General features: G+C 38.2%; 1 protein-coding gene across 2 annotated transcripts in view; it reads left to right on the plus strand.

Moving 5' to 3' along the window:
* LOC139967036 (mothers against decapentaplegic homolog 3-like) overlaps positions 1 to 11,771 on the plus strand; it is a 53,197-nt gene extending 41,426 nt beyond the window's left edge. For both annotated transcript variants that reach the window (XM_071970659.1, XM_071970658.1), the window contains 4 exons: positions 1,100 to 1,312; positions 3,035 to 3,172; positions 4,077 to 4,355; positions 5,787 to 11,771. In XM_071970659.1, the coding sequence (XP_071826760.1) occupies positions 1,100 to 1,312; positions 3,035 to 3,172; positions 4,077 to 4,345 (620 nt within the window). In that variant the 3' untranslated portion in view covers positions 4,346 to 4,355; positions 5,787 to 11,771. The remainder of the gene's footprint in view (positions 1 to 1,099; positions 1,313 to 3,034; positions 3,173 to 4,076; positions 4,356 to 5,786) is intronic.
* Positions 11,772 to 12,104: the final 333 nt, after the last annotated feature.

The following is a 12,104-nucleotide window of genomic DNA, read 5'->3' on the forward strand; positions in this document are numbered from 1 at the left end:
GACTGTGCTAATTTCAGAGTGATACCACTATCCTGCTAGTAACCGACATACACCTCACTGACTGTGCTAATGTTAGAACGATACCACTAGCCTGCAAGTAACCGACATACACCTCACTGACTGTGCTAATTTCAGAGTGATACCACTATCCTGCTAGTAACCGACATACACCTCACTGGCTGTGCTAATGTTAGAGTGATACCACTAGCCTGCAAGTATCCGACATACACCTCACTGACTGTGCTAATGTTAGAGCGATACCACTAGCCTGCAAGTATCCGACATACACCTCACTGACTGTGCTAATGTTAGAGCGATACCACTAGCCTGCAAGTAACCGACATACACCTCACTGACTGTGCTAATGTTAGAGCGATACCACTAGCCTGCAAGTAACTGACATACACCTCACTGACTGCTAATTCTAGAGTGATACCGCTAGCCTGCAAGTAACCGGCAGATTCCTTATTTGGCGGTGTCACCTTGATATGATCATGGAAGTACAATGGGCTATACAGCTTGGATTACACTCTTGAAAAGATAGTTGTTGTTTGAAAGAGGCATATCACCCAATATACACTTATGAAATCAAAGCAAGGTTCACTGTTCTCTTGCCAGTGGGCAGGAAGTGCTTTTAAACTGAAGTTCTGTTTGTTGGGATTGACTTTTAAGTATAGTAATGCTTTATCTTTCTAATTGTCTGTGATTCTTTAGTATTTGTATTCACTTTATACTAATTGCTTGTAAAACCTGGTTAACAAATAGGCCTTGAATAACTCCCACCTGCAATACCTGTCTTTAACAGACACACGAAGCATCAAGGTACAAGCTCATCAATAGGACTGGGATTCTGCAGTTTTGCTCTTCCAGTATCATAGCTTATCATTGTATTGCATTTATTGCAGTAAACATTCGCAGATTATCAGCTTTAATCTTAATTTCAAAATTGACAGATTTCAAGTGCCTTAATCCCTCTGCTTTCATTGTGTTGCTGAATATTTAATGATGTGTTACGATGTGTGATTATCACTTGCAGTATGTTTTAGATGGGAGTGTCGTTTATTGAATTCCTTTCTGGTATATTTTTTCTTCCTTACAGATATGCAACCTATCTCCTACTGTGAGCCTCCCTTCTGGTGCTCCATCACGTACTATGAAATGAACCGCAGGATAGGTGAGGTATTTCATGCATCGCAGTCATCACTTACTATCGATGGTTTCACAGACCCATCCAGCTCGGAGAGGTTCTGCCTCGGTCTACTTTCAAATGTCAACAGAGATCCTATCATTGAACAGACCAGACGACATATCGGTAAGCAGAATACAAGCAGCCAAGCAAGTATACTTTCCTGCTTCCGCTTCTGGACTTTATTTTGTTTATTTTTTACAAATAAACAGATATTATAATTTACTCGGCTCGTAATTTTCCTCCCGAGCACTTCCTGAATTACTCTTATCGACTGGCTTGAGAAAGTTGCAGGTTTGCCGTTATGCTATCAGCCGTGGTGACAGCAGGCTGGGAAGAGAAGCCCACGACATATCTATAAATCTGTCATGTCTTGATCAAATTTGGAGATTGTTTTTTTTTTTTTTTAATAAACATATCATGAGGTAAATACCCATCTTTTCAAGTTTGTGAACGTTCAACTCCCCCCCCCCTCATAGTATGTCATTTATACAAAGATGTCTCCATTCCCTAGTGAATAGTCACTGAAGTTTGTATCAACGTTACGTTCATCCTCAGTAAAAGTATATAGTGTGTGAGTGCCATTGGATATGGGTGAGTTTATCTCAGGGTAATAGCATAGTATCCTACTGAGTTTCAGGATGTTAGTATACAATGTTACACATCAGCCTTGTATAGCTGAATAATAATCATCCCAGTCTAGAGTTACCATCCACGTGATCATTTCTAGCAAACAAATTTCCTGTAAGACAAACCGCAGGTTAACCTCTTCGGAGAATACTAAAGTCATTCACAATATATTCTCTTGTTTAAAGTCGACATGCGGGTTCCAGGAAGCTTCATGCATTTTATTGTCACGCTGCATGTTCCATCAAAATAAATAAATTTGTACAATATTAGATATAGATATTAAATATAAGTAAAAGTAATCCAAGTTGTAAACATATCTCCATTAAAAGTGTCAAGTTTATTAGACATTGAAGATTTCATTACAAAGGCTTATCTATGTCAGAAGGTTCTTATTCACCGTTTGCATGAGTAAATTAAAGGGATAATACGGCAGGCAACAAACTTACCTTGAAATATAAAAATATTCCTCACTGTTAGTTGTAAACCCCATCTCAGTATCTTGTCCCTAACTCTCAAAGTTATGGTTGATGGTTGAATGGAACTTATTTTGACTAGTTAAAACCTGGATTCTTCCCTAGGGTATATAATAGTTAGTGGTCTGTGATGTCACAATGGCAAAATGTTCTCCAAAAGCTTTCATTTTGCTTTCAATACCTTCCTGTTGATTTATCCTCATAAGCTTGATACAGTGGGAATGTTTATTTTACATCACTCCTCTAAATACACGTTTCCTAAACATAGCTGTCAAGTTCTCAGAATAATTTAGAATCTCATCAAAATGCAACTGTGTCTGTAGAAATATTCTTGTCATTCAGAAAATAAAACCTTTACAATGATCAAGTTATCTGGTATGATGTTCTGGTAATTGACTTCAGGACACATATTCCTCCATTGCTCTATCTAGCAAGTGATTCCATTTACAATTTAAACTCATAAGGTAAGGAATCACTAAGCCTGGTGGCTTTCTGGTTCAATATAAAGATGGACATGAAGCAAACAGGGTTCACATCATATATACATATTATAATTCCCCCCCTTCACATCTTATATACATATGATAATTTTTTCCCCCATTAAGTTATAAATAAATATCCTATGGTACTAGACAGTCCAGTTTGTAGTTTTTCTAAGAAAGATGAAATTTAAGAAGAGCTTGGTATAACTTTCCCATCCATAAGCAGACCTGAATATTTCTGCTATTTTTGTTCTGCATTTCAGGTAAAGGTGTTCGCCTATATTACATCGGTGGTGAGGTTTTCGCTGAGTGCTTGAGTGACAGCAGTATATTTGTTCAGAGCCCTAACTGTAACCAGCGGTACGGGTGGCACCCGGCTACAGTCTGTAAGATTCCACCAGGTTGGTAACAGAGGAATTCTGTGTTGTTGAATTGAGTTGATGGGGAAGGGGAGCAGTTTTGGAAAACCTTGTTTAATTTCCTGCTAACACACTTTGAAGAAACTGCAGATTTCCAGCAGGTGTTCACGCAGCGAACACACCGAGCACGCAGATGTGAGAGCATAATGGCGTAGGGTCCAGGGGCTCGCTTTAGGGCCCCGGTGGGGTCAAGGGTCTGAACCCCTTGTGGGGGTCCAGGGGGAGAAGGCACTCTAAAATTTTGGTATATTTGCGTGTCTGGCGATAAATAAACTCGCAGTTGCGGATGCAAAATACTGACAACTTTAAATTTACATTGTCAAGAAACTGATGACCTAGAGTAGCTATATTATGTGATAAAATGAAAAGACATTTAATCTGTCTTACAATCTGTTAAAATTTTAACATACAAAACTTCCAATATTATGAAACAAACATTGTTCGGCAAAGCTCTGTTTCTAGACTGCCTGACAATGAACAGCGTGCACTATACTTATATTACAACTGCAGTGCTTTTTAGGGGGAAAGGGGATTTCGTTGAGTTGAAGGGGAAGGGGAGGAATGGGGGTTTGTTGAATTGATTTGCATTGAGTTGATGGGGAAGGGGAGGAAGGGTGGTTTTGTTGGATTGAGTTAATGGGGAAGGGGAGGAAGGGGGCTTTTGTTGAATTGAGTTGATGGGGAAAGAGTAGGAAGGGGGTTTTGTTGAATTGAGTTGATGGAGAAGGGGATTTTTTGTTGAATTGAGTTGATGGGGAAGGGGAGGAAGGGGGGTTTGTCAGACCGGGTATTAATGGCTTGGACCGGGTACCTGTTTCCATCACTATATTTGTTGATAAACTGAAGAACAGAGACTGACTCTAAATGATTTATATTCCATCAACAGGATGCAACCTGAAAATTTTCAACAATCAAGAGTTTGCTGCCCAGCTGTCGCAGTCTGTGAATCAAGGCTTCGAAGCTGTCTACCAGCTGACACGTATGTGTGCCATCAGACTCAGCTTTGTGAAAGGCTGGGGAGCAGATTACAGACGTCAAACCGTAACATCTACCCCATGCTGGATCGAGCTTCACCTCAACGGCCCACTTCAGTGGCTTGATAGGGTCCTCACGCAGATGGGCTCACCTGTTGATGTTTGTACAAGCATGTCGTAAGAACACCATGGTAAGTTATTGAACAGCAACGTTGAGGTTTGTTAATAATGTTATTCACCCTAAAATACAGAAAATACTAATGATTCTACACAATGTAATAAGTAGTGATAGTTTTGTGCAAGATGTGTAGGCATGGTTGCTTACTTTCATCATGGACTGAAACCTGATTGAGTATCATGCAACACCAGAGTGCAACTGGTCAAAGTAAGACCACAACCTGCTTGCTCTGGACACCTAGTGAATGTGAATATAACTTAACCATGAGGTGGTTACTGTCATCATTATAAGTTTGATTAACTACAATCATGCTGTGAACAAATTATTGTTCTTAAGCAAAACCAATTGGAGACTTTTGTAACTGCCTAAAATTAGTATTTGAACTCCAAGGTTCTCAATGATGTTGTTTTGAAATTTGTTTGTTTTACTAAAAGTCCCTTATGCAATCCTAACCACCCTCTTCACATACTGATATGCATCTTGAGGTGTTGGTCGACAGCCAGTTAGATGTCGTTATGGATTCTTATAAGAGCAGTCTCTGTAGAATGATATCTTAGATGCATCTAAAAGATCTAGGAAAACCATCGCATCAGAGCCAGCTGCATCTAAAAGATCTAAGAAAACCATCGCATCAAGGCCAGCTGCATCTAAAAGATCTAAGAAAACCATCGCATCAGGGCCAGATGCATCTTGACACTTTACATCATGGTGCTTAACAAACTAGCCAGGGACAATGATAAAGTGTCTCAAGAAGTTGTGAAAATTCTGTCCTGAACAAATTCACTCATCAGCTCATTCTTCCGTGATGGTGGTGGGCAGTAGAGGGTGATCAGTCTAAGTGAGGATGATCCAACAAAGTCATCCACGTATTCAAACGGTTTGAGACTTTGTGTTTCACTTAGGCTCACATTGAATCTTTTGTGTACTATTAGACAAATGCCGCCACCTCTTTGGTTGTTTAAGCGATGACCATAGTACAAATCAAAGTGTGGCAAGTAATTATTAATGTCAGCGAGAAGAATATTGTCCCGAATATCTCCGCAAAGCCAGGATTCTGTCATCGCCAGGATCTGGCAATCAGCATTGATGATCAGATCACCAACAGAAGTGGTCTTATTTTTGATAGAACGATCATGCCATGATGCTAGACAAACTTTTGGAAAGCCTTTAGTTTTTGGGGGCTGTTTTGGCCATGATTTTAGCAGCTGGCAATCCAACAAGATAGGAAGCATCTGCTGACGATGTTTCTCATAAGAATTGATCCATTGGGTTTTATTTGGATTTTTGGTCGTTTTGGGCAATCGGATGACCGTTAAATTTGAGCCCTGCATATGCTGTAGTGGTAGCAGCACAACAGTATGTCCTCAAACAAACTGCCTCAATTGTGTAAGGGCCTGTCTGATGATCACTAAAATGTTTCTTTTCTTTCTGTCTGGTTTTACAGGTAGAGATACCAAAGTTTGGTGACGATTGCACCGAAACAGTAAGACTATATCGATAGGAGCAGCTCACAATTACTTTCCTTAGACTTTTCTGGGATTTTTGTTGTTTTTTTTCCCCGTTTTTTTTTTCTTTGTTTTTTGACGCTTTTCGTAGTTGGCTCTCTCCTCTATCACAGCCAATGGTACGAGACCTTCTTGGTGAGTGTAAATTCTACTTTCTCTTTGGATAACTTCTTCCATCATATTGGCATCATGAATGACAAAATAAAATAATCATGAATCGTTAAATAAAAATATTAACAAAGGAAAAGGTAAGAAAGGAAGAACTTTTGAGACGAGATTATACAAAATTGATCTGAAATGAAATATTTTGGTATTAAAAAGAGCATTCTTTAGAACTTTTATTGTTTCAACTTTTCAAAGCTTTTTTTGTAAACTTGTACATTTTTTATACATCTCAAAGCAGTCTCATGGTGATGTTATTGTGTAAAATGAAATGCAGACAAACATTGGAACAGTTGTGAGAAACCGTTCATCTGTATTGAGAAAGTGTAGCGTTTTTGTTGTTGTTAAGCTTTAGTGAATGGGAGGGAGTCATTTCAATTTTATCACAGACAAACTTAGCTACTTCACTGCTGTGTCAACGTAAAATCTACGATTATGCGAATCAAACCAATTTTTTCTGTACCATTCATACTTGTTAAATACATATAAACATAGATTCTGGTCAGTGTCTATAGATTTTCTATGTGAATGTATGATTTGAAATACTCAAAAACTTTGAGTCTTTGAGGACTTCGATTCATTCAGTATTTCACAGGGTCATTGAGAACTTTTGATGATCCAAATATTTCAGGTGAGATTTTTAGACAGTATCGAAGAGATTGAAGAATTAGGGTCGTCTGTGTCTGAGAATGAGACTCTCGACAAAAAATATATATTTTTGAGTATTTTGGTGAGTTGATATCTATGTCGTCAGGGTCAAATGATGAGGTTTCTTTGAAAGGTCCCCCCTCTTGCCGCCCTCTCACACCCCTCCACCCTCCTGTCTTTTTGTGTTTCTCTCTCGCAGAGATTTCTATGTGCTCATATTCAAAGTTTGTAAATTCTCTGTGTTTGGTTCTCTGTGTTTGGTTTAAAGCTGCCCATAAGTACTGCTATAAATTGATTTTTAACTGGTACCATTTCCCCCAATTTTTGAAGGAGAGGGGGAAGGGGAGGGGGAGGAAGAGCTGTTTAAAATGTGATATATTGACAGTTTACAAAGCAAAACATATTTAACAATAATCAGTTCATCGCAGGGGAGCATACCCTCGGTTAGTACCCTCGTCTTTATCAAGAAAAACTTGAATTTAAAGAGAAGTGATATCGAACAAATTCAAAACGGACATGATTTGTTTATCAAAATGGAGGTGATGATGTTGATCTTAAAAATAAGTTATAATTTTGTGAGGGATCAATGGAGGATAGGACATCGTCCATGATGCTATTATTAATATGTACGTCATCCACTGTTGTATCACTTATATATTGAGGCACATACAAATCCTTCTTCTCATGAGGTATCTTGTTTGTAGTCATTCATGAAACAAAATATTTAATGATGATACATCATGATAATTTGTTACTTCAATGCATTGACTTTATGAGATTTCATTTCTTTCTTTCTTCTATTGTTTTTTCGTGGTTCATCTTTGTCGAGTGTTTCTCTGTACATTGTGACATTTCTACATTCTTATTGTTTGTGTGTATGAATTGGTTTATGCGTCAGGGAGGACTGGAATCTTATATTCTTGGATGAGGAGGATTTTGTCATGTATTTTACTTCTTTTATATGTTTTTTGTTGTAGTTAATGTATCGATGTTGTGACTGCTTCTTTATATAAGAAGTACGATGGACAGATTTAGCAAATTGTACCACTTTATAAAAAACAACACAAGCTGTGAAATCTCATCTAATGTTGTATTGAAGTTAAAATGAAAACTAACAACAGTATATTCATTCTTGTGTAGCCACAAGGACACAATGATCCTATTCTGGTTGAATATGTATTGGTATTGTTTGCTTTATGTGATTTCATCTGTGTCATCTGCCTGCTTTAAGAAGATTTTACATTAGAGAGTGTTAAGATGCTGTCTAAATTATTCATTAATATGCAGACAGTCCTAGACCTCATTATGAGTCGTCCCCACCCACAAAAGGCCGGGTACATCATGTTCGCATGAGGAACAAAATGGCACTTGATAGATATCCCCACCCCCCCCCCAACTCTCTCTCACTATTGTATTTTCTCTCATTCTGTCATATTTTAGTCAAATGTACTTTACTGCCATCAAAATTATTAAGTTGTAATGATATAATTCTTTTTTTCATTTTTGTAGCCATTTAAATATAAATTAATCATATTCATCACAAACATTATAATTTCACGAGGCATAAAGAGCAGTTTGTTATGTAGCAAACATTAGTGATACAGTAACACCCCTATCTTCATTTTACCCCCTCCTCCCCCACCCAAGGGCCTTTGTATGACTGCCTAAATGAGGTTTGAGACAGTCCAACATATGCAGCTGAGTAACTTCTATAGACGCTAACATTAATACATTTGGTTTATTTTGGATATTTCTATGAATGGGTAATTATGTATCATAACACAGCAAATCTATGTAGTTTGGATGATAAGTAACATGTTTTATTATTGGGGGAGGATTTTGGAAATTGCTTTTAACCTTTTCCCTTTTTTTTTTTCTTTTTTTTTTGCAAAGAAAAAAGTCTTTAATGAGTACATTTTTGTCACAGTAATTGTTAAGTGCAGATGAATGGAACAAAACGAAACAGAATTCCTGAGCCAATGGTTATATCATATTTGATGAGTAATTTTAAAGATGAGCTTGATGTGTGGTATAAATCCATGATTGGATCAAATGACATATAGCAATTAGTGATCTTAATTGTATCATGTGATCCATAGCCCCTCCTTTGTTCTTGATAGCATCTTGAGTCTCTCTCATCTTGAGATTCATGAAAATGTTGATTGCATCCTGTCCCTATATCTGAGGACCATGATTGCAATATGTGATCCATAGCCATCAGGTGACCTTGATAGCATCATGTGACCTATACCTTCATGAAAACCTTGATCGCATCATGGTCCCATGGCCCATCTGATTATCTTTGAAAGCATGGTGCAACCCGTATCTATATGATGATGTTTATAGCATTTTTAAGTTCATTTGACAGGTTCATGATGAGCTCTGCGGTGTACTTCCATTTTCAATGATGTATGTTGTGATATCGTGGGTGGGTTTCAATTGTGGCCCATTTGCATGATTAGTGGTGCCCTTATTGGTAGGCAGTGATTATGCCAAAATTATACCCTATGTCATGATTGAATCTTAGTATGTGATTTGAAGCTGGTCCCAGCTATGTACCCATTAGTAGCCAGTTTACACAGCTATACGCAGTAGTAGCCAGTTTACACAGCTTTACCCGGCAGTAGCTAGTTTACACAGCTATTCCTAGTAGTAGCCAGTTAACACAGCAATACCCAGTAGTAGCCAGTTTACACAGCTTTACCCGGCAGTAGCTAGTTTACACAGCTATACCCAGCAGTAGCTAGTTTACACAGCTATTCCTAGTAATAGCTAGTTTACACAGCTATACCCATCAATAGCAGTTTTCACAGCTATACCCAGTCATAGCCAGTTTACACAGCTATACCCAGCAGTAGCCAGTTTACACAGCTATACCCATCAATAGCAGTTTTCACAGCTATACCCAGTCATAGCCAGTTTACACAGCTATACCCAGCAGTAGCCAGTTTACACAGTTATACTCATCAATAGCAGTTTTCACAGCTATACCCAGTCATAGCCAGTTTACACTTTAGTGCTATGAATCTAGTGACATGGAGTAAGTAATTTAGTGCTTATCTCACATGGAATCTGTCATTGTTAACTGCTTCTGGTTGCTTATTGGAATCAATCTAATTTGTGTTTAATCTTTCACTGATGTTTGATTTATATTCGTTCACATCACTGTTTGATTTTTGCAGTCCAATGACGACACACTTTGGGTTTATATTCCATTAGTGTTGGATATCACTCCTTTGCAAGGAAAGTTTGAGGCAGAGAGAGGAGAAGGGGGTATTGGGCTAAGTCGAACTGGTTTGTTCATTCATTGAATGTAAATTGCAGGATTGACTTCAGAAGTCAATTTAAAGCGATCAAAATTCTTTGGAATTCTCTTTGGATACTGTTCATGTGAGCACAGCAATTACATTCCTAAGTTGTAATATTGATTTGATTTACCATTACCTGGCTCATACACCTGTTATGTTCTCACTGAATTAACTTGTCACAGATTAGCTCATACCAGCAGGTTGACCATTCAAAGGGGGTTCCTTGTTTTCTTCCCCTGTTATAAAGCATTTTTTTTGTAAATTTTACAAATTTTTGACATTCATTCACTTCTTTCAGTAGTCTAAAGCCACTCTACTATTTCATCTACTTTGCAGATATTACCTCATTGTGACAATTTCTGATTGATTTTCTCATTTATTTTTAGTTCTTTTATGCTTATATGCTTTATAGTCAAGAGGTATATGTATAACCCCCCCTTTCCCTCCACACACACATATACACACACAAACCAGTCCATACATAATAACTGAATGCATACAGTTGAAAAGCATAAAATGGGTCTACAGAATGGTTTTCTTCAAAGTTGGATTTGGTGTAATGCTTGGTTTTGGGTAATCGGTGGTCAATCAATTTTCAGGGTTGGTTTGTAGAGGGTTCATACTGAAAATGGTCACAACTTTAAATAACTTTTGGTATGGCTTCTGTAAATCATAAGCAGCAGGATTCATTGCTTAAACGTGGATGACCTGTTTTGGGAGAGTTTTGGGGTTTTATTTATGTCATTTTTTGGGACAAACCTAGGTATTTGTGGTTACCTTTTAGAGTTGGAATAATAAAAATGATATTTGGCAAATCCTTCTGACTATCCTTGAATTTAATGAATTTTGGTCAAGTACTAAATGCCAGATCAGGAGATGATCCCACATCATGAGACACTCCTGCATCAGATGACTCCTAGATCAGAGGACACTTCTTCATCAGGAGACACTCCCAGATCAGGCGTTGCTTGCATATCAGGAGACTCCTGCATCAGAGAACACTCCTACATCAGAGGACACTCCTGCGTTAGGAGATACTCCCACATGAGACACTCTTGCATCAGAGGACACTTCTTCATCAGGAGACACTCCCAGATCTGGAGTTGCTGGCATATCATGAGACACTCTGACATCAGGAGACACTTTGAGATGAGGAGACAGTCCCAGATCAGAAAGCACTCTCAAGTCAGGAGACACTCCCAGAGCAGGAGATGTTCCTGTTCAGGAGGTATTCCTAGTTGGGTGTTAGCAGAATTTTCATTTAACAAAATATGCAGATCTCAGCATAGGGGTGGTTCTCTGATTATAGAAAAACAGTAATTTATGCATGCAGGCCCATAGCCAGGAATTCTGAGTTGGGGAGGGGTGGTGCTGACAAATTAAGGAGGGGCACAAATAATTTGAGGGTTGCAATATTGGAGTCCCATAACTTGTGAAGTTTTCTGTACAGATGGTGGTTGCACAAGGTGGAGTACATTAGTCTCTCTTGATGGGGGGGGGGGTCTCGGCGTACCTTGCTCCAGCTTGACTACGGGCCTGAATGCATGATATCTCTAAACTCGCAGTGCTATTCTGCCAAGAGTCAGCAATTCTTAGAGGGGTATTAGATAAATATTGAAAGTACATTTTGTAAAGTAACAAAAGGTTTTTCACAAATTGCTTTGTCTTATTTTTTATTTTATTTTTTTTGTCGTTACCCCCATTTTTCTTTTTTTGTTGTAAATATGCCAACCATGCTAAGAATGTAATTAAAAAACTTCTAGCTTTGTACAAATGTGATTAAAGAATGTTTTGCTTTTATCCATATATGAATCTTGTTCCTGTCTTTTCTCTTTTGGAGTTGTTTTTCTTCTTTAAGCTTGACATCAGTTTAGTGATATCAGGCAAAGGCTCAGTGAATGAATGGAAGTTTCCAAAGGTTGCGTCACCCATGGGGCCTTTCGGTGTACCTCTGGTAGCATTGACCACAAAACATTCTGAAATCATGAAAGTTTGACAACGCATAAAACGTATGCTACTTCTAACGTGCTTTCTATCCCCTTTTCCAGTAAAGTTCAGTACAAACTTGTTATTGGACTATTTAGACCTAATTTATGGTATACGTTAAGTATGCCTCGGAATACACCTTTCCTTTTGGGG

This window comes from Apostichopus japonicus, chromosome 4, assembly GCF_037975245.1.
Source record: "Apostichopus japonicus isolate 1M-3 chromosome 4, ASM3797524v1, whole genome shotgun sequence".
Lineage (NCBI taxonomy): Eukaryota > Metazoa > Echinodermata > Holothuroidea > Aspidochirotida > Stichopodidae > Apostichopus > Apostichopus japonicus.